Source organism: Calcarisporiella thermophila (assembly GCF_041956535.1).
Source record: "Calcarisporiella thermophila strain CBS 279.70 unplaced genomic scaffold VTP21scaffold_1, whole genome shotgun sequence".
NCBI classification, from domain to species: Eukaryota; Fungi; Calcarisporiellomycota; class Calcarisporiellomycetes; order Calcarisporiellales; family Calcarisporiellaceae; genus Calcarisporiella; species Calcarisporiella thermophila.
The window spans coordinates 500,745-528,613 of NW_027192191.1; the positions used below are offsets into that span (position 1 = coordinate 500,745).

The 27,869-nt window shown below is 43.3% G+C and overlaps 10 protein-coding genes across 10 annotated transcripts; 4 read left to right on the plus strand and 6 right to left on the minus strand.

Annotated features, from left to right (window-relative positions):
• Positions 1-409: 409 nt before the first annotated feature.
• Positions 410-4,197, plus strand: VTP21DRAFT_230 (uncharacterized protein; the record flags this gene model as incomplete). The annotated part of the gene is made up of 7 exons (XM_069392478.1): positions 410-561; positions 621-697; positions 766-2,191; positions 2,253-2,394; positions 2,463-2,657; positions 2,723-2,780; positions 2,840-4,197. The coding sequence occupies 7 exons, from the start codon at positions 410-412 to the stop codon at positions 4,195-4,197; spliced, it is 3,408 nt and encodes a 1,135-aa protein (XP_069256609.1).
• A 1,127-nt stretch (positions 4,198-5,324) lies between these two features.
• Positions 5,325-5,708, minus strand: VTP21DRAFT_231 (uncharacterized protein; the record flags this gene model as incomplete). The annotated part of the gene is made up of 1 exon (XM_069392489.1): positions 5,325-5,708. The coding sequence occupies one exon, from the start codon at positions 5,706-5,708 to the stop codon at positions 5,325-5,327; it is 384 nt and encodes a 127-aa protein (XP_069256610.1).
• A 698-nt stretch (positions 5,709-6,406) lies between these two features.
• Positions 6,407-8,179, plus strand: VTP21DRAFT_232 (uncharacterized protein; the record flags this gene model as incomplete). Its single annotated transcript, XM_069392500.1, has 5 exons — positions 6,407-6,460; positions 6,529-6,949; positions 7,014-7,164; positions 7,222-7,661; positions 7,740-8,179. 5 exons carry the CDS (start codon positions 6,407-6,409, stop codon positions 8,177-8,179), a joined length of 1,506 nt encoding a protein of 501 aa, XP_069256611.1.
• A 524-nt stretch (positions 8,180-8,703) lies between these two features.
• On the minus strand, positions 8,704-11,215 carry VTP21DRAFT_233 (uncharacterized protein; the record flags this gene model as incomplete). Its single annotated transcript, XM_069392511.1, has 9 exons — positions 8,704-8,871; positions 8,944-9,206; positions 9,270-9,592; positions 9,667-9,932; positions 9,997-10,114; positions 10,177-10,422; positions 10,494-10,556; positions 10,616-10,707; positions 10,766-11,215. The coding sequence occupies 9 exons, from the start codon at positions 11,213-11,215 to the stop codon at positions 8,704-8,706; spliced, it is 1,989 nt and encodes a 662-aa protein (XP_069256612.1).
• Positions 11,216-11,434: 219 nt separating this feature from the next.
• VTP21DRAFT_234 (uncharacterized protein) lies at positions 11,435-12,268 on the plus strand (the record flags this gene model as incomplete). The annotated part of the gene is made up of 5 exons (XM_069392522.1): positions 11,435-11,558; positions 11,617-11,726; positions 11,793-11,802; positions 11,938-12,049; positions 12,124-12,268. 5 exons carry the CDS (start codon positions 11,435-11,437, stop codon positions 12,266-12,268), a joined length of 501 nt encoding a protein of 166 aa, XP_069256613.1.
• A 247-nt stretch (positions 12,269-12,515) lies between these two features.
• Positions 12,516-13,559, plus strand: VTP21DRAFT_235 (uncharacterized protein; the record flags this gene model as incomplete). The annotated part of the gene is made up of 1 exon (XM_069392533.1): positions 12,516-13,559. The coding sequence occupies one exon, from the start codon at positions 12,516-12,518 to the stop codon at positions 13,557-13,559; it is 1,044 nt and encodes a 347-aa protein (XP_069256614.1).
• Positions 13,560-14,020: 461 nt separating this feature from the next.
• VTP21DRAFT_236 (uncharacterized protein) lies at positions 14,021-17,293 on the minus strand (the record flags this gene model as incomplete). The annotated part of the gene is made up of 2 exons (XM_069392544.1): positions 14,021-16,057; positions 16,127-17,293. The coding sequence occupies 2 exons, from the start codon at positions 17,291-17,293 to the stop codon at positions 14,021-14,023; spliced, it is 3,204 nt and encodes a 1,067-aa protein (XP_069256615.1).
• Positions 17,294-17,721: 428 nt separating this feature from the next.
• On the minus strand, positions 17,722-18,258 carry VTP21DRAFT_237 (40S ribosomal protein uS9; the record flags this gene model as incomplete). The annotated part of the gene is made up of 2 exons (XM_069392555.1): positions 17,722-18,114; positions 18,229-18,258. The coding sequence occupies 2 exons, from the start codon at positions 18,256-18,258 to the stop codon at positions 17,722-17,724; spliced, it is 423 nt and encodes a 140-aa protein (XP_069256616.1).
• Positions 18,259-19,122: 864 nt separating this feature from the next.
• On the minus strand, positions 19,123-21,237 carry VTP21DRAFT_238 (uncharacterized protein; the record flags this gene model as incomplete). Its single annotated transcript, XM_069392566.1, has 2 exons — positions 19,123-19,853; positions 20,211-21,237. The coding sequence occupies 2 exons, from the start codon at positions 21,235-21,237 to the stop codon at positions 19,123-19,125; spliced, it is 1,758 nt and encodes a 585-aa protein (XP_069256617.1).
• A 559-nt stretch (positions 21,238-21,796) lies between these two features.
• On the minus strand, positions 21,797-26,438 carry VTP21DRAFT_239 (uncharacterized protein; the record flags this gene model as incomplete). Its single annotated transcript, XM_069392577.1, has 5 exons — positions 21,797-23,364; positions 24,585-24,846; positions 24,935-25,186; positions 25,261-25,396; positions 25,462-26,438. 5 exons carry the CDS (start codon positions 26,436-26,438, stop codon positions 21,797-21,799), a joined length of 3,195 nt encoding a protein of 1,064 aa, XP_069256618.1.
• Between the last annotated feature and the right edge of the window lie 1,431 nt (positions 26,439-27,869).

The following is a 27,869-nucleotide window of genomic DNA, read 5'->3' on the forward strand; positions in this document are numbered from 1 at the left end:
AATATCGGCAGAGGGTCCGCCTTTGTTCTGTTTTCGTTGAATGGAGAGCAGAGATACCCTGGTGGGCGTGCATCGATTACTGCGGAGGGTCGATGAAAGGGGAAATGAAAAAAAAAGCACAGATGGATGTGCCGAGCTTGTAACTCCGCATTCCAACAGAATGCATTTCGCGCGTCTCAGAAAAATTAAGAAACGCGTTCTTTTGAGTTCTAACTTGCTCAGGCCCATTCTCCTTTGCATTCATGCTGCTTGTAAAGCAATAAGTGGTGCCATGGCATTCTAATCTTTGCTCTCCATATTGCTGCCCAACTCTGGCTCACTCTTCATTACGCAATCCGCTCTCAACCAGCAAAACTCGCAGAATTTCGCCTCCAAACTCGTCGATTGCTAACTTGGTGCCGTTTGAGAAATGCAAGGAAAAACAGATAATCTCTTGGGCCAGCCTTCGGAAAAGGCCGGATGTTTTCAGAATCGTCGCGAGAGCGAGCAGACCGCTCGGCGTGCCATGCTTGAAGAATACAGGCAGAGGAAGAGAACAATCAGTAATTTCCACCCGCTAGAGTGAGTAGTCGTGCCGAAAATAATAATAGGATGATTATTTTACTAATTCCTCCCTCCAGAAAATCCTCCATGGCTCCAAACTTACAGCTAACAACCAGAACTTGTAATAGCACTCGCGTTTCTTTAACATCTTCAGGTATGATCCTAAGAACACTTAGCGAATTAAGCACCCCGAGTTAAACTTGCCTCTTTTTTCCAATTTAGAACGCAGTCTGCCTTCGTATAGAAGCTCCATCACCATTCGCAGCCATCGCACTTCTACCCGTCTCTCCATGGCCACTAAACCGATGCAGTCAGCCTCGTTAAGACAAAGCAAAGAGGCAATCAAACCATCCACAAGTGCAAGACCGCCTCCCGACCCACGCCCCTGGCGCCACAACATGAAACGAACCCTCAAACAGAGCCCTAGGTCCAATGCTGCCCATTCCAGTTGCAACAACGAAAGTTCGTGTGTTAGTCTAAGCAAAAGCGGCCTCAAAAGAACCACGTCGAAACAGATTTCATCCCGAGTCTATCCCAAAGCACCATCCATGGCAGTGAATCTAAAAGCAGAGAGTGAGAGCGAGAGTGAATGGAAAGATGAAGGCCCTCTAACAGTGGCAGAGCTAGGAGTAGTGCGGAAGAAAAACAGAAGACCTTCGGGGATGCTACAAGGCGCGGCTTCCAGAGTAATAGTGTCATCCAGCTCAGCGATACTCAATAAGCCAGAAAATGAAGCCTTGGCGACAGCAATGAGCAACAGTTCATCTTCTTCAGATGAGCCAGGGGATCAACAGGTTCCCCGCCAAATAGTGTTCGTTTCTAACAAAGTGGAGGAAAGACGTAGAAGCTTTCGTCGCAAATCTAAAGTGATCATTCGACGGATTTCAAACAATCGCCCTTCTCTCTCTCCGTCTAGAAGGGTGTGCACTGCCAGACACATGAACAGTTTTGATGAGCTGCAGCAAGTGGATGGGGAGGTGGAGGCATACCCATCCGAGCACAACATCCTGCAGACATCTCCGTTGAATCAGGAAAATGAATGCCAGGATAAGAGTTCAGAAAAAGCCTCTGATCGAGAAACTGATGGCGAAATCTCTGAAAAGTGTGACGAGTTTTCTGTTCCCGATGGTACGGCTTCGACCCTGGTCAGTACACTTGGCCTCTCGCTTGGGCCAGAAACAGGTACTCAACCTTCATCCACCAGCTATTCAGGGTCGGTTTACAAAAATGGAGTGATTGCAAATGCCTCTGAACTTTCATCCCAGCTCCAAGCTCTCAAAACCCCTTGTCGCCGTTTGAAGACCCCCGATCGTCGCCATGTGATTGAAATGCTAGAAAATTCACTCTTAGATCGTGTTGCTGCTGGCACAGCGAGGGAGGTGACTAAACCGATTCAAGCCAGCACAAGCTTCGATGGCACTCTAAATTCAGGCACGAACACGACAGTTGGCTTAGTGGACTATGACGAGAAAGATAAAATGGCAGAGAAGAAAAATCCTCTGGTAACTCCTGCCCGCTCTGTTCAAGCCACCACTTTTGTCTCTCAATTCACGCAGACAACCCCGACGCTGCTATTACTGAACAAAAAGGAAGCTAAAGAAGATGTCCTTGATATATTTCCAGTCAGCGTATCACGAGATACTAATGGGTGAGTAGCATTTCTACATTCCTGTCGCCCACTTAATCCCAATACTTATATGGATGGATAGTCTACCGCCTCTGAAGCTCCCCAGCTGCGATAAATACCTACAAGTAATTAATCCTAAGACCGGACTTGCGATCCAGCGCGAACGTATCCCCACTCGACCTTTCGAACTTTTCTCGCTCCAAGATGCCATCCGTATCTCGCAGGTAAGCATTAGCCTTCGATATCATTCGTCTCTCCAGAACTCTCTAATCTCTACTATTCCATTAAATAGCTTGCCGATGAAGCGGTTGCTCGTGCTGTTTTCGAAATAGTGGGCGCACCACGGCCATCCGGCCTTGGCTGGCGCCGTTTATATGTGACAGATCGAGCGGAATACTGGATTGAGCGTGCAAACTTCGAAAGGCGTGTCGGTCGCTTGGAGGAGGCAGTTCGAATATATGAAAAGGCTTGGCAAAGAAAAGTGGTGGTAAGCATAGGAAGCTTCGAGATTATGGAAGAGTAAAATCGTATTGATACAATGGGTCATTGTAGCCCATAGAAAGTTTGAAAACGGCTTGGATGCAATTCGTGCAGGAGTGCGGATATCAAGGTGAGGTGAAAGTGTATTTGTCTCCTACAATTTTGTCTAATTTGAACTTCTCCTCATAGCCAACTCTGAGATGCTGAAAGAGCTAGAAGCATTAGAGATTTCAGACCTTCGGGATACTGCTTCCGTGACAAAAAACCCTCTCGGTGCTAACAAAATTGCACCCATCTATGGTGTTGGTCACAGTGAAGCATCTCGTATGGTTCCCAAGATGGACACTACGCAAGGGAAGAGTTTGCCGCAGGTCACGGTTAAGGCCCATAGCGAAGATCTAGGAATGGATGAGAGCGAAAAATCCACATTAGTGAGTTCAAATGAGGAGGACCAGTTGTGCCTTCCTGCAACTCCTAAAATGATAGAGCAACTTAAACCAAATGAGATTGCTCTTTCGGGTCAGTTTACAACAGGAGAAATTATCCATACACCGCCCCCTTCAATCCTTCAAAATGAAGTCCAAAGGAATGAGGATGTTGACCTTCCACCACAGTTCCGGGAGCTTAACTCATTTAGATTGCGAAGACGGCTGACCGGCTCTGCACGCCGAGTCACATTTAGAAATGTTCCACTGCCCAATGATACTTTCTCAGAGGAGATGACAGAGGATCGAATGACTCAAGACCTGGGACAGAATCTTGTGTCCGAGGATGAAAAAGAATCCGAGAAAGAGTCGACCCCTTCCATGGCACTACCATCGACTCTTGGCAGATTGCCGGATATCACGTTTGATGAAAGCCCCGTCACTCCTTTGAAAAAAGATAAAATCAACGAGACTTTCTATGGGATCCGACTGCCTGAGGATACATTCATGACAACCTATTCTACGTTTAGCCGCGTGATAGCCACTCCAGACGAAGACGAAGACGATGAGGATGAAAACGGAAATGATGACGAGCGCGATAACAAGGTTCCAGAAATAAGTCGCGAGACCCAGGAAATTATTGAGCGCATTGAACGGGATGAACGTCGCAAAAGACAGCTGGCTTCAGTGCGCGAGTTTGCGGAATTGATTCGTGAGCGATACGGGATTAAAAAGGAGTCTACCACGAATGAGAAGGAGGAGAATGAGGCCAAGGGCTCACGCATCAGGTATGCTGCCATCACTCCCTCGCGTCGTCTGCGCAACTTTCTTCAGACCGATGTCGTGATGAGCCCGGTTAGACGGTCGGCCAGAATCGCGACCAAGGTGCAGCCCCTCGGCGACGCGGAAAATCGTGCACCTGTGGCCGCTGAGGAAGAGCTCTGTGGTGGTGAACTGCAGAGACGGGGACTCGATTCGATTGCACAAGTGTCGCAAGAGGAGTATGCGTTTGTTCCTAATCGCTGCTTGGAGGTTAGAATCGCATCGAAAAATACCACACCATCGAGGAAAAGGGGACCCGTCTCAACATCGACCCCACTAAAATCACGGAACGCTGGTTAATGCTTCCGTTTTACTTTGAGCATAAAAGCATGGGTCGCTTGGATGTGGGTGTAAGTTTATGATTTCAATTTCGTTTTTATATTCTGCTTGTATTTTTTCCATTAGAGTTTTATTAGTGTGAAGTTTTCTATGCTATTTCTCCTAAATTATTCATATATCCTATGTGCTATCTATGTTGCTGTGTGTTTATGTTTTTAGCTTTCGTGTTTATATAGTCTATCCACCACTGGATTATTATTATTCCATTCCTATAACCATGTGCTGATATCCCATCCATAGCCCCTTGATAATGAAACGCCTGGCTACTTTCCCGAAAGTATTTTTTTTTACAGATTGAATATATCCCCTTGACTGAATTCCAAACTACTTATTCAAATGCAAATGGGATTCCTGGTATAAAGGGATCTGGCAGACTTGGTCGATGCAGAAGATGGGATTGGGGGCAAGACAACATAGGTGATTTTCCACGGTTTCTTCCCATGTTACCAAACCAAAATGACGTGTTGGTTTTTATGTTCGGTAGAGAATTTTTTGTTGAGCTATGACGGTGATCTCATGGGTCAGCGGTGCAGGAGATATCGGATGTCAATCGTTATTGTTTCTTTGCCCACAGTCTTTTTGAGCGATTTCACGGTGCTCCTCGTTTACTGACTTCTGTTCCAACCCTATATCGATTAAAAATAGGTATTTTGAATAAAGTCGAAGTATTATTTATTGCTCTAAATCGGGAAATAGAGTTGACACTCCATCGTGAAAACAAAAGAAACGAGCGCAAAGATACCCTCCTTTCCTCTCCCGCTTCCCTTGCACATTTACAAAATGAACGGAGTGCCAATATAACGGTTTTACATATCATGTCCTCCTTTCCCTTTTATTTCCTACTCTGACGCAACTTCTTCTGATTAACTGAAAATCTGTCCAACCATGGTGCCTATTTAGGAAAAACTTCGATTTTGTTTCTTCCTCGCCGTCAGGGTTTTGAACAAGGGTCGTGAATGGAAACTAATAAGTACCTCCTGTGATTCGCGTAGGGAACATCTTTCCATCTACACACTCTCTTTTTAACAAAAGCATCATGAAGTATTACAGCTGTTTAGCCGTCTTTTTGATTTTCTCGCTGGCCGCCGCTAATCCAGCTCCACTTGAGAAACGCTGCAAGGTCCCTTCCGCTCCATCGGGTGCAGCCGGTTTTCCACCAGTTGGAGCCGGAGCACCGCCAGGTGGAGCCGCTTCTCCATCAGGTGCAGCTGGTTCTCCACCGGTTGGAGCCGGTGCACCGCCAGGTGGAGTCGCTTCTCCGCCGGTTGGAGCCGGAGCACCGCCAGGTGGAGCCGCTTCTCCATCAGGCGCAGCCGGCTCTCCACCATTCGGAGCCGGAACGCCGCCAGGTGGAGCCGCTTCTCCATCAGATGCAGTCGGTGCACCACCAGTCGGAGCCGGGGCACCGCCAGTTGGAGCCGCTTCTCCATCAGTCGCAGCCGGTTCTCCACCAGGTGGAGCCGCTTCCCCATCAGGTGCCGCAGGCTCTCAACCAGCAATTACAGAGGAGAATCCTGTCACGGCTATGGTTTATCTCAATCAACAAGGTTCTGCTGTTTCTACCTCGGTCATGGAGTGATGGAGTGAATAGTGTCATTCTCAACTCGATTTTAAGGTATATAAGGAGATTATAATTAATATTATCATTAATCTAATATTTGTTATTTCTATATTCTTATTTTTTGCCAAAATTTGAAGCTTTTTATAATGATCATGAATGTTTTTGTTTAATATAATATGCTATAGAGTTGAACACTCATAAAGACGCTTTGGCAATCCTAAATTTACTAAAAATAATTTAATTGATATCGCAACTGCCAAATATACTAGAACTCTTACATAAACCGACCCACAGCAGGAGGTGAATGGTGCGGATATTTACACTATAGCTTTGAAAATAATAGGAGATTAAACAGGAATGGTTTTAGAGACGATATTTATATTACCCGCCTTTACAGTTTGCACGAAATGGTTGCATTATGATCAAACACTTTGCCTGAGATTCGGTATGGTTGTGGCGTTGCCACACTTTTATTTCTATAAGGAGGAGTTTTACTTTCCAGCGGATCTTGAAAGAACCTCCTTTCGAACTTTAATAAGTACTAAGAAAACGCTGGAAGTTGGCTCGAGTGTTAGATCGGCTGGATTCAATAACTGATCTCATAACACCATGCGAGATATAGGCTCTTATTTTCCGAGTCCAATTGGTAACCGCCTCTGGCTGGTACTATCGAATGCAATAATATGAGCATTCTTTTTATACTCATAACCCATTTATATTTGTTATCAAAGGGAGCATTAATCTTGGCTCCAATGTTTGCCTATGTGATGTATCATCGCATCCAGGGCCAGCCTCCATCTTCTGATCGTAAGAAAAAGTTGACTCAGCACGATGTTCCAGGGCCAATAGTGGATCCAGGACAAGGAAGTTTGCCTGATATTGCCGTTGCCGGTGGGCTTATTCCTTTCGTTCGAAGTTTGCATTCGAACTACGGCCCCATCGCCCGTTTCTATCTGACTCCTGGCGAACCTGTAATAAGTGTTGCAGATTCGGAGATTATAAAGAAGTCTGGATTACTTCAAGCTGGTAGCCGTCCAAAGGACATGTTTGCATTTCTGACTCCATTAATTGGAAGTGATAATCTACAAATCTACGATGCAAAACGAGCGGACTTAGCGCGAAGACGGTTTGCTCCCGCTCTTAGCCATCAGGGTAAATTCTTTTTCTTGAAAAAAAAAATGTAAAATTTTTTCACCTGCTTTCTTCTGGTTCATAGTGATTTCAACCAAATACCGCGATATCCTTGATATCATCCACTCTCTTTTCGATAGGTGGGACAGGCAGATAGAGAAAGGCCAGGACATTATAGCAATGCAAACCGAACTCATGTGGTTCGGTCTGATGGCGATAGTTAAAACTGCACTGAGGTAAGGGGTTTCATCCTAACTATCCTGGTTGGTAGTTAACCTGCTACATTTTGTAAGCGTGGACCTGGGAAACTATGACATGCAAAAATTTAAGAGTGCTTATGATGCATCGATGAGTGGGCTTTTTGACAAACAGTTTGGTAACCTTGGCACGTACTCCCAGGAGGAAATTGATACATCCCTTGCTTTCTTACACCAAACCATTCACTCTTTGGTGGAGGATCGGCGCAATACCAGAGCGGCACAGTCCAAAGGGCAGACTACTGACAGAGACCTCTTTGATATCCTACTCACCGAAACCGATCCCACCACCGGCGAGCCGTTTTCGGAAGAGATGATCTCATCGCATTTCTCAGTTTTTATCCTCGCAGGTTATCATACAACGGCCATCTCCATTGCATGGGCTATCTTTGCCCTTACGCAGCATCCTGAGATGGAGCAAAGGCTCTACGAAGAGGTCTCCTCGGTTTTAGGAGATCGGGTCCCGCAGCTTAGTGGTAGGCCCTTTCTTGCAAGATTGTGTGCTGAGATCAAGTCAGACACCCCTTTAATCTAGCTTCACTCCACTTCAATAGATTTCGACAAGATGCCGTTTCTCAACAACTTTATCAAGGAGACTTTGCGAGTGCACACAATAGGCCCGTTTGCTTCTCGTCAACTTGATGCGCCCACGCTTATCGGTGAATATGAGGTCGATGCTGGAACCACTATATTTCTTCCTATTTGCGTAATCCATTCGAGTGAAGCCGAGTGGGGACCCGACGCCGCTAAATTCAATCCTGACAGATTCGCCAAAGGATTAAAGCCACCCATCTCGTACTGTCCTTTTGGGCTTGGAGCTCGGATATGCCCAGGCGATCGGTTAGCAATGGTAGAAATCCGAGCGGTGATCGCTTGTTTGGTGCAGCGCTATAAATTTGAGCTTGCGATGCCGCCCGAAGAGGTGGTGCCGATGGAGCGCTTTGTAGCCATGGCCAAAAATGATATCCATGTGAGGTTATGCAGGCGTTCTTGAGCACTTTTTCATAGTGATATATATCCATGCAGACAATTTATTCTCACCCTTGTGTATTCTACGATTTGCAATATATTCCTTATAGTGCAGCACGAGAACATTTCTCAATATCTCTTATCGATTATGCTCTAATTTTGATTTGGAATCTATGAAGCAATAAAATTGTGAGCCCGTACTTGCGCTGCCTAAGGAAAGCTAGGTGATTTTGTATTTTATGATGGTGTACACACCCTTGTCTATCTGGGGGAGGGAGATAAACGGGGATAAAACCGGTGTGGCATGGAATATATCCGACTTTGGGTTGAGTGAAAAATTACATAAAAAATTGAAATTCGAAGGAAATTAGATGCAGATAAATAATCGAAATAAAGGGATAAATTGTGGAAAGGGGTCCAAACAGCCGATGGTATAAATGCCCCTTTATGGCGGTGAATAACAGAAACTATTTACAAATCGGTGAGGAGAGCAGAAAAATAACAAAACCGGATCTGTCAAAATTGAGGGGTAAATAGGGCGAAGTCGACTCATTTAGAATCCCACTTATATACATGCAATTGGTTATCCGTCAAGGCAGCCAAAATATCTACGTTTGGCCCGAGAACACATCGTTTCACATCGATTACGTTGACACGTGTTTGTTGAGCGCCGAGGCTTAATTCTTCGGTCGTGCCTTGCTCATCCCAGAGTAACAACTATGTGCACTCAATGTAAGTTTTGGTTAACTGAGAGAAAGTTTTAAGCTCCATGAGATAAAGTGTCCTTACCGATCCTGAAGCTTCGTCTCCAGCGCACACATAAGTTCGAAATCTATTTTCCTCATCCCATCTTGAGAATATGTGAGTCCTTGCGAGATGTGCTTGTCTTGATTGCCATCGATCGATAGTGATGCCTTGATTCAAAGTGGGATTAGTCCCATTGTTAGCGAGTGCACTCAATACATGTGTGGTGGCACACTGAGGAATGCTACGAAGAGAAGCAAGGATCTTGGAGGAGATGGGATCATAAGAAACTGAATAAAAAGAGGTTCCTGAAGGGGGGGGACAAGAAAATGAGTCAACACTGTTCGTATGGAGGAAATGCAGGAGCCTACCAGGCTTCTTGATATCAAAGACAGTGCACTGTTTCGTTTCTTGCGGCTGAGAGTTTGTTTCCGTCGGATCACATAACATGAAAGTGTTTTCGGTATTAGCGCCAAGCAGCCCCCGTAAGCCCGACTCTCCCGGCTGCGAGATGTATACCAGCGAATGTACTGGACTCCCTCCAATCAACCCACGGTCTCTGAAGCATGAGACGTGAGTACGAGTGTTGCGAATGTCAAATGTCATCACTGAACCATTAGCGAGACCAGCGAAGAGATAATACGGTCGATCAATGTCCCAACAACATGACCATCCCGGCGCCTCCAATGAATATCTAGACATTCCACAATAAAGTTGGCATTTAATAGGTTCGGAAAATAAAAACGAGAGTAATATTGGATATTTTACACTTGAATGGCCATATTCCCAACTAAGGAGGATATTTTCAGGGTTCGGTCGAGGCCGGTAGTCAGAACGTGCTTCTCTCCATGCGGGTTAAATTGCACATCGCGCACGGGCTTTGAATGAACGGGAAGAAACTCCTGGTGAGCGCTGTCGTGTAGACTAATTTTGACTATTCCGTGATGTGTGAACGCTTGATTCGCACCCCAAGACTTGCTTACAATAAGCATTTCGTCATTTGAATTAAAAGCCATGACACGAGCTGCGTTTGGCTGAAAGAGACAAAGAAAATGTTAAAAAAATAGAGATAAATCAGACTGGTGAGATACCCCGTACTTGATTGGAAATAGTAATTGTTTCGCGAGGGTAGAATTTTTCGATAACACTGGGCGTACTGCTTCTATTACTGTCCGCCGCCATTGGAATGTTCTGGAGTGCCAGCAGTCTCTTATATCTAAATAAATAGAGTCGATTACCACAAATCTCAAATGAGCGGTTTTACTTGAATATGCTTACTTAGTGACCTCTTCATATAGAGCAACATTATCGTTTCGTAGGCGTTCAATCATGTCATTCTTTTTAACGAGCTCATTGCGAATCATTTGTAAAGCGAGATTCATATTTGCATGTTCAATCTCTGCACTTTGGCGAGCAATTTTTTCGCGCTTTAGTTCCTCCAATAACTCCTCTTTCTCTGTGGTGTCTGTCGCGATAACCTTCTTAGCATATATTACTCGGATATCCCTAGTTTTGCCTGGTGTGCTATTTTCAAATGAATATACTTAGGTAAATAGGAATATACTAAGTATGGAAAAACATAGCAACCAGCTTACTTGCACTCCGGACATCGTGATATTTTATCTTTCTTTGATCTTAAAAACCATTTCTTTATACATCTAACAGTTACGACATTAGTGTTGCAAGAAAAAGGGTCAGCTTTTAAAACATAACTTACTGCATCCCGAATATGTGTCCACACTTAATAGATACCATCCGGTGCGCTCCATTGGAAGCTAGAGGCTCAAAGCAAATGGAGCACAAATTCCCCTATATACAAGGAATTTAAGGCTGCTTTCTTGATCAAAATGTGAATTATGATCTTCACCTCTTCTTCTTCTTCCTCCACTTTCCTGTCTCCATTCGACTCATCCTGTGATGGAGGGGTGTTTTCACGCTGTCGTTTCTGAGGAATGATAGGAGTCTGAAACACATCAGAAGATGAGTTTTGCTGTGCGAGCTGTGGGATCCTTTGTGGTTGAGATGGAAGTTGCGCTGCCTCTTCTACCTGTTCTCCTTCCTCTTCTTGATCCTCTTGCGTGACTACGTCTGGAATTTCCCTGCCTGCCACCTCGAAAGCGTTTGCTAGTGCATCTGGTATTACGATTGGTTGGATCTCATGTTGTTCTTCTATAATAAGCTCTTCCACCCCTATATCTCGTTGTGCAGGCACTACTTCAGGCGCTGATTCTAGGAAATCCTCATTTTCGGTTTCTGCCTCTTCCTCAGTGTCACTTCCAAGAACAATTGCATCTTCAGTATTAATATTAGTTGACATTGGTTGTGATATTGGAGCGCTCCTTCGCGTCAGCAGTCATAAATCCGATTTTGACATATGCGGCGCAGATTTGGACACATTTAGTTAATGAGGTTGACGAAAAGTCAAACTGGTTATAAATAATGAGTCACTTGGCAGAGCGTCAAATATAAGTAATTGACCCTTGGGTCAATTTTTCATTTTCTATTCATTGGCGTCCAAAAAAAAACCATTCAGGCCATGGCAAGAAAATTTGGTAAGCGCTCTTCCCCTTACATTATCAAGGATGGAAGACGCATTCGGTTAAGAGCTGGGATGCCTAAGGGTTCGCTTGATCACGTTGATATTGACGACGATGTTGAAAGTTAGTTTTTTAACCCCAAGCAATTTTTATGTCTGCATAACCTCATTCCAATTTTTAGCCCTCAAGGTCTACCCCTTAACCAAGGAGGAAAGATTAGTTTTCATCAGTCCGAAAAGCCAAAGACGCGTTACAGAATTTCAATTTAAGGTCTACGACCTATGTTCACAGGTATAGTCTTCATTGCCATCTTCATTTCAAATCATTCTAACTGTACGTATATTTATTTTGCCCTAGGTTCCCCGCGGTAAAACTCCTTTCCTCCCTCTGTCTTAGCTTTTTAGTTCTTCTCGTCATAGCTATTACTAATACTAGAGCAAAAAAATTTTTTTATATTTATCAGGCTATGTAACCACATATAAATATATCTCCGACGCTCTAGGCGGTTCCCCTCGTGCCGTTGGTCAAGCATTGCGCAACAATCCATTTGCGCCACTTCCTGTTCCATGTCATCGAGTTATCTCTTCGGATTTCTACTTGGGAGGTTTCGATGGGTATATGAATACAGATTGCTTTTTAAATGGCAGTGGTTAGTTAAGGGTCTAATGATTCATTTTCATTGTAATAGCGAATGGGGTGAGGGTGGGCCGTGTGGATTTGTGAACGCGAAGCGCGCCAAACTGTTGAAAGAGGGATTGCAATTCTCAGAGGATGGCTATCTTCAGGAGGAGATGCAGAAAACGCGTGTATTCAAAGATTTCAAACCTGTGTAGTTCAAGCTTTATTTTTATATCATATTCATCTGTCAAAAGTTGCCATCATTATTAGTAAATAAACTGAAATATAATCGCATATAGAGTAGTGAATTGGTTCTCTCTGTTACTTTAAGCTTTATTGTGGCTTATACTTCTGCTTTTCTTTTATTGCAAAGCTTTCGTTTAATTGAGCTTGAGACGCGTCAGTTTACTATTGATTTCCAGCTATTTAGACGAGCGTAAGTGTGAATTTCTGTTGCATCCAATGTTTCGAAGAGCACCCAAAAAGGCCACCTCCGCTCCTTCATCGACTACGACCTCGTCACAACATTCCCTCGCGGCGGTTGGTGATCTCTCCTCAGTCGACCTCCCACGCTTTCTGCAAGGATTACAATCCGCTGACCAAGGGGCCTGGCGCCGCCTCGTCGAAAAGTACAAGCATCTCAATTCCATCGAGGATGAACGCGCCGCTCATGCCAACGATCCCTCTTTTGAATACTCAATGTGTGCGGGTCTCTCAGATGATCGGGACCGCAACCGCTATGCCGACATTTTACCTTACGATCATTCCCGCGTGAAACTGACACCGGTTGGGAAAAATGGTGATGACTATATTAACGCAAGCTATGTAGAGGCCGGGGCGACGAAATATGTGACAACACAGGGTCCACTAGACAGGACTATCCCAGATTTTTGGCAGATGGTGTGGGAAACTCGATCAAGGGTCATTGTAATGCTGACACGTGAGCAGGAGGGAAGCAGAGGAAAATGCAGCCGGTACTGGCCGGTGGGCGATAAATCTGATAAAGCGTTTGAGTTTTCGAAGTGGGGTGGAAAGGTCTCGTTCGTCAAACAAGAATTGGACAAGCGTGCCGAGTGTATGGTGCGTGAATTCAAGCTGACACGTAATGGTGAGGAGCGAATTATTTGGCAATGCCATTACTTGGGGTGGCCGGACCATGGGGTGCCCGAGTCTCCCCAGGGTGCGCTCGAACTCGTAGCCCTGTCGCGTGCTCTTAGACGTCGAGCTCCCGACGCCGGGCCAATGATCGTCCACTGCGCTGCGGGGGTCGGTCGCTCTGGTACATTTTGTGTCATTGACACATGCCTCTCGCGGATTAATGAATGGATGCGTGCGGAGAAGGAGGAAGCTCCGGGTGAAGCTAGAGATATGATCTACGAGGTGGTGAAGCGGTTCCGTGAGCAGCGTCGCTCCATGGTTCAAACGCTCCCCCAGTACGAGTATTGTTACTGGACGCTCTTTCATGCTCTCGCTACGTCCTTTGACCCTGAAGGGCGCGAACTGTAACTTAATTGGCTATGGGCTTTATGCGAAAAAAATTATTTTTATAGACTTGGCCTTGAAAGAGTACATAGCTTTGATGCTATTCTCAATGTTTCTGATTTGTTGTGTTATCTTTTAACCCTTGACCCACAAAGGACATTATCCCTCTTTATCTGATGGCTTTCTTTTGATTCTCTTTTTTTCCCTTTGAATTTAATCTTGTGTGATATTCTTATTCGCTTATTTTATAATGGATATTTATGTAGAATATAAGAAAAAAGAAAGTGATATACATTTGGAAAAAAAACAACATAATTGTCCAAATTTTGCGAGTCAACGCGTCAAAAAAAAAGGAAACAAAAAGAATTAGATATGCCTTATATATAGAAAATAGAGTAATTAATAAAAAAAAATAGAGCCAATATAATCAAAGTTGAAATTATTATAGAATAAAAATTTTAGCTTAATATATATATTCTTCTGCCCTAATCAGGTACAACAGCATTCTGGTTATTTGCTTTCTCCTCACCAGCGACGGTATGGTCATGATTCCCTGACCATCCAACATCGCTCGATCTCCGCTCAATGGAATTCGGCTCCGGAGAATCAGGTACGAGACGATATTCTGGGAAGCTTGCCCGCCGTGGAGAGATTAGATCGGCAGGTGCTGGATCTTCACCACTCATGGGATACTCAGACCCCATTGTCGGCAGTGTAATTTCCCTTAAAGTTTCGTCGGGGTCGATGTGCTCAATCAAATAGTCACCAGTCGATTCTGGGACGTAGTTGTGGAGGACTTGGTTGTCATTTAGTAAGGAATTCTCGTGTTCAGAGAGGATCGGTGAATCTAGGTCCTCTTTTTTTCTGGTAGTATACAGGTCTAATGCTTCTGAAATCTCGACTCTTTCTCTATCATCCGAATCTTTCTTAGGACCTTCCTCCGCCGACAATTTCTCATCCTCCACTGCGGCCTTTCCTTTTTCCTCGTCTCTCGCCTTTTCCTTTTCCTCCTCTTTATCCACTCCTCCACGCAGTTCTACCGAGGAGGCCACACGTCTCATGCTAACTCCACCCACTCCTTCACCCGCATCTACCGTATCAGACCCTCCCCTCTTTCTCCATCGCATTGCCCCACGACGGCCAGGGTATCCATTCAAATTCAGATTCGCCATCGCAAGCATTGGGAGAAGGGCGTTGAGACTCCCCCGCGAAAACACCATAAACATTAGGATCACTAGGAGAAGGAAGAGCTGCACAAAGTTCAACCGCTTCTCAAATATTACTTCGTCTGCCATTAAAAGAAGTTTGGAGGTAAGCTCGTTGATCTCCATGCGCGTGCGTTCTCGGTTGGTTTCCATTTCAAGAATAGTGGCCTGCCAGAGATGCTCATATTTACGCTTTAAAAACTCAATTCGTTTGATTGCCGTGTCATTAAAGTGTCCAACTAGCAAGCGAAGCTGCTGTGTGTGCGAGTTCTCCATTTTCGCAAGGACCTCGTATAGCATTTTGCTCTGCTCTTCCAAATACTGTTGAGATAGCGTTGCATTAAGCTCAAGAACGCTAAGACGTTTCATGATATTTTTATAGATTGACTCTTGGGTGCCAGGTGCAGAGGCACCAAACTGAGGACCAGTTCCTGCAAATTGGAGAGGCTCCTGTTTTATAGGTTGCTGCTGTGGAATCTGCTGATGAGAAGCTTGTTGCGATGGCTGTGGTTGTTGTGATTGGGACAGCGAAGCTTGTGCTTGCAACGTGGATGAAGCTAGAGAGTTATCATCAAGTGAAGGCGATGCTACCTCAGGAGATCTTGACAAACTCGTTGGCTTTGTCTCGTGATCCTCCTCACTAGAAATCGTTCCATTCGAAGAGACATCCATATCAGTTGATGCTGTGGCTGTGGTTGCTAGAGTCTCGCTGGGAAGAGGATGGACTTCTGGAAGTGGCGTCGTGATAGACTCCACGCTATCAACATTCTCAGTCGCTTCTAAAGTGCTCTCGACTCCAGTACTGCTAGAAACCATAGGCTCTGTATTCTTGGAAAGTGAAGGCATCTCGGGGGTTTCCTCTGCTTTACGGTCGGGCCCAAACCATTTTTTAGAATTTAGAGATTCACGCAATTCCGTAAGCACGCTAGATGTAATCGGTAGGGTTTCGACTTGGGGGGTTTGTGCTTCTGCTTTAACGCCTTTTTCACTCTCCATTGAGACCGGTATACTCCGCGATGCAGGTTCTACCCGCTCGCTATGTCTTATCGAGGAAGTGGACACAATCTTGAATGAGGAGGGCAACCATTCTGCATCCTCTTCTGGCTGCTGAACCCCAGCATTTGCCTGTTCTTGAATACGCGTTGATAATTGTGATGCTATCCGGAACTCCTCTTCCTCTTTCTTGTAACGTTCCATCTGTGACGATCCATACACACGTAGTAGTGTAAGTGGGCAATAATGTTCTTTACCGTAATGCGTAAGAAAATCGATCCGAATATAACGCGCCCATATAGGTGGATTTTCGACATTGAAGACCTGCAGGCACACCGTAAACAGATGAACAAAACTTAAAACACCATTGACAATTAAAAGGAATTACATTACCTGAATCTCTCGGGCATTGCGGGCCTGAAAATACCCAAGCAGCCTCCACACATCGGCTCGGTGAGGATTTCGATCCGACACGGATATCTTCATATCCTTAAAGATCGATGAGAAGAATTCAAAGTTTGCCAACATTACTGTATCTATAAGAATTTCATCGCACAATTCAACAACAACATATTTTTGCGCCGAGCATTTGTTAAGCATGTAACGGTCTTTATCCTCGGTGAGAATGGCGCGAGCACCTTTGGCTTCTTTATTGGCGCCAACTACAACAGCACCACAATCAAAGGAGGCATAGTTTAAACGCTCTCTAGTCTCTTCCAGGAGCTTTTCCACATCTGATACTACCGCGTGCCTGAGCTGCTTCTGGGGAGGAGATGTGTTTTTCTGGTTTATTAACTGTTGGTCATCGGACTCGTGGTAATCTGACGTAGCCGAGGAAGGATCTGAACTCTCAAAAATGGCTCCAATATCCCCAGCACCGTCAATGCTATCTAGAAATTGATCGCGTGGATCCGCAACCCGACGTTTCTGTGTTCTTTGACGTCTGGTATCTTCCTCTTGGCCCATTAAAGCAAGTGCTCGTTTACGCCATTCGGAAAAGAAGAGGAATCGAGGCCTTTCACCCGCTGAGTTATTCCCATTTTCGGTGGCAATTCCTATCTCAGGAGAAGAAAGCGAAGAGGAAGAGGAAGAATAAGAGAAGGAAGAGGGTGAAAAGGAGGGCAATCCCTCTGACAGCATTTCAGATAATGTCGCGTCAGAAGAAATAGTTTCCGCCTGCAACTCTCTTTCGATACTCTTCACAGTAGGCAATGGCTCATCTCCAGGAGTGAATGTCAGTGAATCTCCTGCTCTTCCTTCTATGAAAGAAAGTGGCGATGAAGAAGTCGATAGTAATGAGGATGACGATGGAATGGGTAAAGATACAGAGACCGGATGGAGAAGGTCATCCCCTTCTTTTACAAGATCTATGGGATCACTAAGGAAGGCCGGGATACAGGCATGATCGTCAATAGCAGGAAGGGGACAAACAAATGGATTTGGTTGTCGTATAGAGCAAACACAATTATCTATATCTTGTTGGTTAATTGCTGCAGTGACGAGTAGGGCATTGTACAGTGTGTAGACCCAAAGGGTGGCTGTCAGCACTGCATTCCGCATTATAGGAGGTGATCCAGACTTGAAATCATTAAAATTGGCAAGTTTTTAGAGCTATTATTATTTTTTGGGGAAGCAACAGCTAATAACTTTAGAATAATATCTGAAACTAACGTGACGTTTGTTAATTCTCGGACGTGTAAATCAATCATTGAATGTAGCAATATTAACATATTAACTGTTAATAGAGCAAGTTTGGGAATGCAAGTGTGCAATGGAAGCGAGAATTGCTCAAGCTAATCCTCAACAAAGTATCACTCTACTCTCTTAAAACGAACCCTAGTGGTTACAAAATAGAGTTTATTCGCTCTCCAAATTCTCTTTGTACATCAGGGAATGGGAATGCAAAAAGAACATGGAAACGGTTTCAGTAAGGGACAAGTAAACGTAATAAACACACAATTGGATGGTAAATCCAGCTCCCAAGAGGCTTAACGGTAACTCTTCTGGTAGCGTGCGCGGGCACCTGGACCACCGAATTTCTTGGGCTCGCACCGGCGAGGGTCCGCAACCAACAAGGTCCTATCATACTGAACCAAAATGTCGCGGATCTCCTTCTTCGAAGCCTCATCCACATACTTCTGGTAGAAGGCAACAATAGCCTTTGCGATCGCCTGACGGATGGCATAAACCTGCGAAGTGTGACCACCACCGCTGACACGGACGCGGATGTCCACGTTTTCGAACTTGTCCTGCCCAACGAGGAGGATAGGCTCGTAAACCTTGAACTTCAGGATCTCGGGCTCGAGGAGTTCGATGGGAGAACCATTGATGCGGATCAGACCGTGGCCGCGCTTGCAGTGAGCGACGGCAGTTGCGGTTTTCTAAGATGAATACCAAAACACATTAAACAATGAAAACGACAAAACTGTTGAGATCGTAGCATTTTCACAAAAATGGAAAAGCTAGATCCAAGAATTATAGGAATCGACAATCACCTTACGGCCGTAAGTCTGGACGGCTTCCATTTTCTATCAAAGATGAATCGATGTTACAAGAGATTAGCCCATATAGTAAACAGGAGAGAGAAAAAATCCTTCGGAAATCTATCCCTCAGTATGATGGATGAATGGATGGATGTCTTTACCTGTTATCAAAGGATGCGAAAAAGAGGAGGAAACTCAAAATTCAATGTCGAGCAAATTTCAACCCATCCAAAGAAATCGTGGCGCAGTACTTTCAAATAGTTCAATAGGCACTTGCCATTCGTATAAGAATTATTCAAATATAAACTCAAATCAGCAATTAGCATGATTGAAGTATTACATCAAATTGCAATAGCGGAATAGTGATCCTTAGAAGTAGATAAAAAGATAGCTTGGAAGGAAAACACGTATATATTGATTTTTTTTTTTGGTATCCAAAACTTAGAAAATAACACGATAGTTAGGTGATAAGTTTATAGTTTGAACCCGATCTATCCATTTTAATTTTCAAGGTCTATATACACAATTCGCTTCGCTTTATTTGCAAGATACAAGACATATATGATTAATAGTGTAGTAAAATTCCAATTTCTCTCCTTGATTAATTTAGTAACAATATAGTATCCAGATTTTATGCAAGTGGTAAACATATTCTAAAATTGGTGTTGAATAGATAAGTAGATTCAAATTTAGTAAAACAAAGTAAAAGAAGAGAAGCTGCATTCATCCATATACAATGCAATAAGAGGAGAGAAGATAAATCAAGTTGGGAATAAAAATAAGTTAAGAGATTATATCAGAAATAAACAGAGAAAAGAAGAATAATAAATTAAAGCTTTCTAATAAGGAAAGCATAGTTGAATTCTTTAGATTGGGTAGATCCTGCGAAATGCAGGCTGGCAGCAATCATTTCTTATTTTCAAGCGACAGTAAGGTTTCGCTAGTGCGGTTGCTAGCTGAGCGAAGAGCCAAACGCTGCCACCACCATTTGGAATTCACAACGGAGGAAAGTGCCTTTTTTGTTTGTACAGTGCCTGGATGCTCAGATCCTAACAGTTTCTCTCGGATCTTTAGTGCTCGCTCAAATAACGGTTTGGCTTTTTCGGGATTCTTCTGATCAGAATATAGCATCGCCAAGTTGTTTAGTGATGTTGCGGTATTTAGGTGCTCAGATCCTAGAGTTGCCTCACATATCGCTAACGCTCGCTCGTACAATGGCTCTGCTTCGGAATATTTCCCCTGTTTATAGTAGAGCACTGCTAAGTCATTTAGAGATGATACTGTGTCAGGGTGCTCAAGGCCTAGCATTTTTTCCCTAATTGCTAACGACCTTTGGAAAAGTGGTTCAGCCTTGTAATAGTTGCCTCGTTCATAGTAGTATGCGGCGAGATCATTTAAAGTGATCGCTGTGTATGGATGCTCATGCCCCAGTATCTTTTCACGGATCACAAGACACCTCGTATGAAGATATTCTACTTCATCATACATATCTTGTTGAGAATAAAGTAGGGCAAGCTCGTTTAGAATCAATGCTGTAACTGGATGCTCATTTCCCATTACTTTCTCACGAATTGCAAGTGCTTGTAGATAAAGCGGTCGGGCTTCGTCATATTTTCCCTGTAGACGATAAAGGGTGGCTAAATTAGTTAAGGTTGAAGCGGTGGAAGGGTGATCGTAACCCAGAGATTTTCTTTGGATGTTTAATGCTTGTTTATAGTATTGCTTAGCTATTTCATAATTTCCTTTATAGCGATATAATAGTGCCAAATTGTTGAGTGAGGAGGCTGTAGCAGGATGAGTCATTCCCAACTGCTTTTACCGAATTTGTAGTGCTCTTTGGTGCAATGGCTCCACTTTATCATGGATGCCTTTGCTGTGATAGCACTTGGCAAGATCATTTAGAGATATCGCTGTAGCTGAATGGTCGCGTCCAAGAGTTTTTTCTCTAATTTCCAACACCTTTTGAAATCGGCCCTCTGCCTTAGAGTATATACCCTGATAATAATTGAGCAGAGCCAAATCATTAAGCGATTTGGCAGTGGATGGATGGTCAATCCCAAATATACCCTCTCGAATCGAAAGAGCACGTTGAAATAGCATAAGAGCCGTATTAAACTGGCCGTGGAATCTATGGTAGGAAGCCAAGTTGTTCAGGCTAGCTGCTACGGCAGGGTGTCCCTGTCCCAGAGATTTCTCCCGAATTTGAAGCGCCTCTTGGTAAAAAAGTAACACGCCATCATAATTGCCACGGCTCACGTTAAACGTAGCCAACTTATCTAGTGACATAGCAAAGTCAGGGTGTTCTGAGCCAAGCAAATTCTTTCTGATTTCCAATGATTGTTGGAGTAGCGGCTCTGCTCTGTCAAAGATGGCGCGCTCAAAGTATACTACGGCAAGGCCACATAGTGTAAATGCTGTCTCAGGGTGCATATAACCAAATATTTTCTCTCGGATTTTTAGCGCCTTATGATACAGCAATTCGGAATTATCATATTTACTCAATTTACAATAAAGTAAGGCAAGATTATCAAGTGATTTCGCAGTATATGGATGATCTGGCCCAAAAGATTTTTCTCGTATCGCTATAGCTTTTCTTAGCAATGATTCAGATTTGTTATACTTTCCCAAAATATAAAAGAGTATGCCCATATCATTCAGTGTTCTCGCCGTTGCTGGATGCTCATGTCCTAAATATTTTTTTCGAATTGCCAACTCACGTTCATAGAATTGTTCAGCCTTTTGGTACTTGCCACGGATTTGGTAAAGCAGAGCTAGGTCATTAAGTGATCTTGCAACATCCGTGTGTTCAGATCCCATGACTTTCTCTTGAATTCTCAGGGCACGCAAATAGAGCGACTTCGCTTCATTAAACTTCCCAAGGGTACTATAGAGTGCGCCCAAATTATTAATGGAAGTGGCGGTGTCCAAGTGATCTTCACCCAGCAATTTTTCGCGGATTGCTAATGCCCGTTGAAACAAGTTTAGTGCCTTATCGTACTGACCGCAGGACTTATAATGCATAGCCATATAATTTAAGGAAGCTGCGGTATCTGGGTATTCTGGGCCTTGTGTTTTCTTACAGATATCTAGTGCACGTTGATAAAGTAGTTCAACTTTTTCATATTTTGCACAGGTGTTGTAGAGTGCTGCTAAATTATTGAGAGATGTTGCAATATCCGGATGCTCAGGTTCCAGTGTTTTCTCTTGTATTTCGAGTGCTTATCGATAGAGTTGTTCTGCCATATCATATTTGCTCTGACAGTGATAGAGAACAGTCAAATAATTAAAGGATAATGCCGTTTACGGGTGTTGAATTCCAAACAAGTTCTTCCGAATAGTTAGCGCCTCTCTGTGCAGGATTTCCGCTTCAGAGTAATTGCATTGGTATTGATAGAGAAGTGCCAGGTCATTCAGCGATTTTGCTGTTGCTGAATGTTGTATTCCTAACTTCTCTCTACACATTGTTAAGGGCCGGTGAAAGTATCGTTCTGCTGCACTATAATTGTATTGTTCAAAAAACACCCTGGCCAAACCGCTCAAATACTTGGCAGTATCTGGATGGTCAGGACCCTGAGCATTTTCACTTATTCCCAGTGCTCTTTGGTACAACGGCTCTGCCGTAGCATACTTGCCTTGTGAGGAATAGAACCAGATTATTGATCGAGGTCGCAGTATCAGGGCTGTCTGAGCCATAAATTGCTTCCGAAATCTTTAAGGAATACTGTGCAAGAAGCTCCGTTCCTGGATATATTCGGTTGCGAATTATATAAGGAATTATTCTGGACAACATGGATTCCAGGTCCTCTGATTGCTTGTGAATCGCTAATGCTGAGACAAAATGACGAAAGTGTGGAAGGTAGGTTTTCATAATCTCTCTGGTGCGAACAGCATATTCATCGTCATATTCTGTTTCACGATTTAGTGCATCAGCAATTCTATCGGTCCAGCGGTACTTCTTCTCTTCACTCATTGCATTGTATACAACCTTATGAACAAGGCGTGGTATTGAAACTACATTAGTTGGAAAGCTTTCCTCGTTATCTTCGTTTTCAGAATAAGTTAGTGTCACAAACAAATACGAATTCAATTTGGCAATAGCGGATTTGACAGCTCTTAGGGGCCCTTCACTTATCAAATCATTTAGTGGGGAGGGGTGTAAAGTGAGATTTAATCCAAGCACAGAATATTGTTTTTCAAATAGGCACGTAGGAATAGAGTTAGCTTGCAGAAATACACATATTTCAAGGATTTGGACAGTTGCCGGATCTTGAACGCGGATGCGTTCAAAAGATATATTCCATACGGTAGCAAGAGTATGTTCATATACATCATCTGCATTGTAAAACGAAAACAAGATACCGCGATGTTTTTGCAATGCGGCAAGGTAATCCAGGAAAGAAAACCCGGAATTGCTTATAAATGCTCGTGCAAGCACGATTGCAAGTGGCATGTAATCGAGCTCATTGACAATTTTGCAGGCATTACGAAACCTTGTTTCGTTTCGATTAATCGAATTTATAGGATCTGGGTGGAACAAGAGAGAAAGTGCCTCCTCTTCATTTAGTTTCTCTATCCGAATGATATTTGCTCTTATCAGAGGTATAGGTTCACGAGTGGTCAGTAGAATATCACCCCCATAACGTGGTAGACAATTAAAGATATTTTTTAGAGTAGTTTCGTCCACATTATCTAATAGGAGCAGCCAATTCGATCTTGCTTCGAGTGAAGAGCGGACATAAAAGATTGCCTTTTCTTCCGCACCGTTTTCCTTCGCAACGGCCTCATCGTATCCAAGATTAATGGCCAGGTTCCGAAATTCATCAACTGTTGTGGCCCAGTTTTCTGCACTGAGCCAAAAAATGTAGCCATATTTTTGGCGATTAGCATAGCAATATCGTAACATTATCTGAGTCTTCCCGATACCACCAAGTCCGAAGAGCGCCACAACTTTACATTCGCCAAAAGAGGTTTTTGTATTGAGAGCAATTGTTATTTGCCTAAATATGCTAGGACGGTCTATAAAGCTCTTGTTCTGAGAAGGAACTCCAAAGAAAGGATCATGAACTTTCAAATTGAGATCAGGAAGCGAAAAACCTTTGGGTGGACTAGTAGGCGGACTAGTAGAAGGGCTGGAAATAGGACTAGTAGCTAATAGTATTAGAAACTAATTAAGTGTAATTGCCCGCAATCATTCAATTGTGCGAAAAACCATACCAATATAAATAGCAGAATCGTGTATATGGGTATTTCAAGGTATCACTATTCCACCTGTTTCAGCATGAACTCCATGGGTTGAGAATGATTGTGCACTCATTGTGCCATGAATGTGGTAATCTTCAAATAAAAAAACAAACTTGTCAGCAGTAATTGAATTGGAGTGTGATTTATTCCTCCAAATTAGCTGCGGGGAAACCAAATTGCAGAAAATTCAGGCTATCAACACGTTACCGAAGTTTATACCAGCCTTTCAAGGCCAGTATATGGCTTTAAACAATTGATAAGCATAGGATACTGCAACACAAGTAAGTGCATCCTAGCAATAACGACAATTTCGCGTAGTGCTACTACATTAAAAAATTACTTATCTGTTCTCCTAATCTAAACTAAATGGTTTAGACACAGTATTAGGGCCGCTGGCAACCCCTATGTGCCAATAGGATTGGGTAAAGCATCGAGTGATTCAACTAAAGTTTATCTGGAAGTAATTGTTAACCTTAATTAAGGTCTACATTGTTTTCGCCCCTATCATTTATATAAAATGTCTGATTCGTTCCGAGCAGCACAGCGTAATAAGACCACAAAGTTTTCTAGGATGGCGATTGATTTATTTAATATGGATGATAGACATCCCTTTTAGAGAATATATATACATATATATACATATATATATACATGCTCTTCATCTCTTTGGATTTCACGAATTTCTTTATACATCAGTTAATACATCTACAATTAATATATCCATTGACAACTTCAACATCACATTGAGGACTAAGCAAGCACGTAAGTTATAGTTGCTATTAACTAACAAGCTTATCCCAGTATGCAGTCCACATCGAACCAAAGAGAAGGGAATGACCTTCGTCCCTGCAGAAGAGGCAAAGTACGAATAAATATATATTACAACAGAAGATTGAAAATGATGAGCCGCAATAAAAACCTATTAGAGACCTCAAGAATATCATAGCTTAAACATATTAATAAAAAGCAATTAACCCGTAAACTAACTGTTATTTCCTAGTCGCAACTTTTCACCAATTCCAAGATTGTAGTTTTTAGCCATTGCCGGAGACGTCTAGCATGCTTCCATTGACAAACTGGCTTGTTTTGCACAATCCGAGACGTAACTGCTAAATAGTGAATTGAACTTCGTCGCGTCAGCTGATCTGGGTGGTGCTTGGCGACATATTTATGCATGCGACAGGATGCTTGCGTCGCACTTATCGGTAGAGTATGGCACCAGTCATGACGTCGGGCAGTTTCTTCAAGAAGGAGGGTGATCCAGGAGGCTGCTCTGGAACATTCATTTAATGCGAGAGAACGTAGTGCTTTCATTTTAGGAGTATCCATGCGATTAGGAGGAGGAGGCTTCATTAGAGATCTGTCAGGTTCAAGAAAACGATACCATATCTAGGAGCGGAGAGGATGATTGAAAGTGAATGCGATTCATCATATGAGGGAGGAAATGTCTCTTGGTAAATGTGAGGAATTAACTTACTTGGCCCCATGTACTCCAGAAATGCGGTGGATAAGCGAGATCCACCCATGTCATTTCAGCTAGCCGCGCCTTGAAAAATTTCGTATCTTCACCAAATACCGGCAACTCTATATCCAGCGAACGAATGTATGGACGCAGATCTTCAGAGATGCATAATAATGTCTGTAAAACTGCTTCATCCGATGTATCCCAGTCTATTTCCGGTAATTTCTTGAGGCAAGTAAGCAATTCCGCTTCCTTGATTACATAGTCCTGGATGCATCACGTTCAATTTAAAATATAAATTTAAAGGGCGTGAATGTATTTGATACAAATTCAATGCTTACCAAGCAGTACCCTATAGCCTGACCTTCTCCTGGAAGACACTTAGGTCGTACTACTTTAGATGCCTGTGGAAAGAGCAACGTCTGCGTTTTCCTCGAATAAACAGCAAGCCCACTATCATGAGTATAAAGAGCCCACCTGAAATCGTGATTGTAAAGGATTAGATTTATAGGATGTAATCCGACATGATCGTTTGATCTTACCAAATACGGCGTTTTGTCTCTGCTCTTATAGGATCGGGTTCGTTCAAATCTTCGATGTATATCCCCAGTAGCCTTGCCATTGCAATTGCATGCCCTAACTGAACATAAAATTCGTCTGGCCGTGAATTTAATAGATGGTACATCCCAAGATTGAAGGATGCGACCACAAGTTGTTCAGAAGGCTCATCAAATACTTCCTGTAAATGTCGCTGAGCCTCTAAGTATGCAGAGTTAGCTAGTCCTGGTAGCAAGTCGGCATAGGGTGGATCCTTATGACACTGGTATATATGGAGGGCAGCCCATGCAACAGCCGAAAATAGGAACGCAGGCTCCAGTTCCTTAGCAAAGAAGAGTTCCATTAACTCATCGCGATTAGCAGGCTGGAGGAAGAAGAAGCACGGCGAGAGATATGTGGTAAAGAGTTGGTGCAGCAAAGGGTGGTGTGCTACTGAGGCGTTGGTGGGCAGCTTGTCTTTGTCAAAGATAACTGCGTTATCCGTGGGCTCTTCAATAAGTAGCAGACGACGGCTCACTGGGCCTTTTATGGATATGTGAACACTTATTTTTGGATGATCCTTTGGAGTGAATGAAGTAAGGGTAGCGTAGTCAGAGCCGAAGTTCTGGACCATTAGTAGGTGGAGGTCAGTGATGTTACGAAGGTAGACTCCATACCATAACCCATTCCCCACAACTGTTTCTCCATCCTCCGAGTCCGAGAGCGTGGATATTGAGGAGAAGGAGGACCTGGTGGATGATGAGCGAGATACCAGGGCAAGTTCTGTACTCACGTCATCTTCGCTGTCTTCGCCCTCTTCAGAATCGAGTGAAGGTGACGCTTTAGGTCGGTCGTTTCCTTGTTGTATTTGACGTAAGTATTCGTCTACTTGTCCAGTAACTTTCTCTACCTCTGTTGTGAGTTCGTCAAAATTTTTGACCAGCGGGTTCAACGCTTCGTAACCCTCCTCTGAACTTTTCATTTTCGTCGAGCTCTTTTTCAGACCAGTGGAAAGAGAAAAGGGTTATAGAGAGCGGAAAATAAATATCCCTTTCTCACCAAGGTATTTAATTTGGCCGCTCCTACCCCTTAGCTAAACTGTGAAACTTGGTGGCTAGTACTGTGCCGGTATGGGGCAATAAAAAAAAGCTAGTCGCCAAAACGCAAACCTGTCAACGTATGAGGAGGGAGAGTTCGCTAAGAACACGGGGACTTTAAGGAAAAACTAGTGCCATATATATAAACTGAGTTTATGGCAACCGTAAAAATCTGATGCTAGTTAAATGAGATAAATACGCTTGAGTGAAGAAAGGAATGAAACCAAAGGTTTCGCACGTAATGAATGAAATTGGAGCAAGACACTTGGTCAGGTTCGAAGGAGTTTACAATGCAATAAGAAACAGACCGATTGTTCTCGTCCAAAACCCTTTCTTCCGTTTTTTCTGAGACGCATGAATAACACTTTCCTTGCATTGCATCTAGCTTCTGCAAAAACACCCCAGCGCTATACGGAGGAGTAACAAAATTAACAAATAACCTGAGTTGCATATATGCCCCTGAAAAATCATCAGTCGATCCGGCTTTTGCCCTCTCTTATCTATAAAACGGTTGCTGCTGCTTCTTATCATGACATTTTGGTATATTCCAAATTCGCGTTTATACTGTTGAATCCAACAAGTTTTTCCCCAAAGTGTAAATTTTAAGTCGTTATGATTATCCCTAGAACTCGATTTTTCTGTTTCTCTATTCAAACTTTTATTTGAACTAAAATAGTGAGTAAAAACTGTGTTCCATAGCGTGTCAGAAGCTAACAAGAGATGTGACAGCTAAATAATATAAATGCCCGGGAATAGTTAGAGAATCCTCGCCTATATTAGCTAAAAAACTCTCCACTGCTGATGCACGGTTCATTCTATTTAGCTCGCTAATTGAGGAATAGAAATGACAAAACCACCAAGAGGGCCTTGCGCTGGAATCCTGAAATGGATTTTATCTATATCACTCGCCTGCATTGGAACAACGTTTGGCGCGTTTGAAAACTGACCAGCGCGCTCTAAGGAAATCTGAAACTCCGTTGACACGTTATCGTTTCGAAGCTGCTCGTCACCAGTTTAGGTCTGCCTGAATTTACCCAATAGTCTAGATCTATGCCTTGTACCCAGAAAATAGATATCTCATCATCATTGTCCCTGATTTCGAGACGACAATGTGCGGTCCCATTGAGTGCGATCTGAAAGCCATATATTGTTGAATTCATCCTTTTATAGTTGGTCATTGGCGATATTACGACTGAAGGAGACGTTGTAGTACTTTTGTTCGAAAAGCCAAAAGGTGACACAGAGAATGAACAATTTTCAAATTGATCGCCAATACATTTCAAGGTCGAGATATCCCCATCAGTCCTAATTGCATT